At 39.2% G+C, this 1,801-nt stretch overlaps 1 protein-coding gene across 1 annotated transcript in view; it reads right to left on the reverse strand.

The window, feature by feature from the left end:
* Nucleotides 1-998: 998 nt before the first annotated feature.
* Nucleotides 999-1,801, reverse strand: part of LOC138702150 (glucose dehydrogenase [FAD, quinone]-like) — a 23,074-nt gene continuing 22,271 nt past the window's right edge. Inside the window, exon 4 of the mRNA XM_069829757.1 lies at nt 999-1,801. This exon is cut by the window's right edge and continues 657 nt beyond it. Within this exon, the coding sequence (XP_069685858.1) occupies nt 999-1,801 (803 nt within the window).

Consider the following 1,801-nt stretch of genomic DNA (forward strand, 5'->3'; position numbering starts at 1 on the left):
CAAATGCCAATATAATGTTCTTACACATGAGAACCATAAAAGTCACGAAGATAGTACACTGAATAAAGTGTTTGCTCATTTGAATGAGCGTCGTTAAACATCATTATAAATGTTACAAAAATTCTTCTGAGTCTTGAGACCTTTGTTGTTTTATTTTTAAAGTGCAATATAATTCCACACTTAAAAAAATTACTGATATGAGGAAAAATGCTGAAAAAATTCTGTAGGTTACAGTTAGGGTACAAATGCAGGTATATTATACTATATTTCGGGTCTCTGCACATAGCTCTTATATTATAATCATGTATGAATATAGTATAGTATACTTTACTCTCAGGACTCAGGAGGTTAAATTCTAAATTAATGTACCGACGAATGAATAAATTAATGAATGAATGATGGAATGAATAATTTAATATATATTTATTTGCGAGTCTATTCTTTACAGAATTAGTTCTAAATGATTATATTCACAAATGAATGAATGATCCAATAAATTTAACTGTATTTATTACGTAGTTCTAAATGAATACATTGACAGATGTTTTATTTTATTTATGTATTTATAATTTTATTTACTTGCAAAGAGATAAGTTCTCAATACATACGGGAGTGGATGGATTAATCAAGCAATAAATCACTCAATCAATCAAACATTTAAATTATGGTTTATTTAACGACGCTCGCAACTGCAGAAGTTATATCAGCGTCGCCGGGGTGGCAGAATTTTGTCCAGCAGTTCTTTTATATGCCAGTAAATCTACTGACAAGAGCCTGTCGTATTTAAACACACTTAAATGCCATTGATCTCGGCCGCGATCGAACTCGCAACCTCGAGCATAGAAGGCCAGCGCTATACCAACTACGCTACAGAGGGACAATAAAATTAAGGAAGGAGTGGAATAATGATCTCATTACAAAATGAAAAAACGAACGAATGACAACTCAGTGAACAGGCTTCAAAACTAGTAACACAATGACATGAATGAGCATCATAATCAAGGCCGATGAATCACACTTGCTGGTACTTGAGCCACTGCTGCTTGATGAGACTGGCTCCCTTCTCCGCTATCATAAGCGTTTGTTCTTTTGTTTTTTTTTGTTTTTTTGTTTTCTTTTATCTTGATGAGACTGGCTCCCTTCTCCGCTATCATAAGCGTCGCAGCGTACGTGTTGGCGTTCACGTACACTGGGATCACGGACGCGTCTATGACGCGCAGGTTCTTGATCCCGTGCACCCTCAGCTCGGGGTCCACCACCGCCGTGCCATCGGCCGCTGGCCCCATCTTGCAGGTGCCGCTGTACCGCTCCGAGGTGTGGTTGTAGGTCCTGCTCAGACACGTCCAGTAGTCGTCGGTGCCGAAGTAGAAGTCTTCGCATTCTGGCACGGGCTTCGTATCCAACGAGATGTCCGCAGAGTTCAGGGCTTCTGTCTTCGCAAACTTTTTGACTATGAAGTTGTAGCCGTCGATCAATACGTCCATATCTCTTCCGCTCGTGAAGAATTTCAGATAAATCAGCGGCTGGCTGAAAGGATCAGTACTGTTGATCGTGATGTAACCGAAGCTGTAAGGATGCACGTTGTAAGGCTGAATTGTCACCTTATTGTAGTACGAGAAAGGAACAATTGAAGGATCATCTTGTTTCTTGAAGGAATTTGGGAATGACATTTTTGGAATCAAAGCAAACTGTATATCAGGTAGATCTTCAAGTCCCTTAGCGAATCTTGAAGGTATGTAGGCCGTAATTTGGTAAGGACCTTCAGCAGCAAGAGGTCCTTTATGACTTTCGTAATATTCCA

Source organism: Periplaneta americana, chromosome 6 (genome assembly GCF_040183065.1).
Source record: "Periplaneta americana isolate PAMFEO1 chromosome 6, P.americana_PAMFEO1_priV1, whole genome shotgun sequence".
Taxonomy (NCBI): Eukaryota; Metazoa; Arthropoda; class Insecta; order Blattodea; family Blattidae; genus Periplaneta; species Periplaneta americana.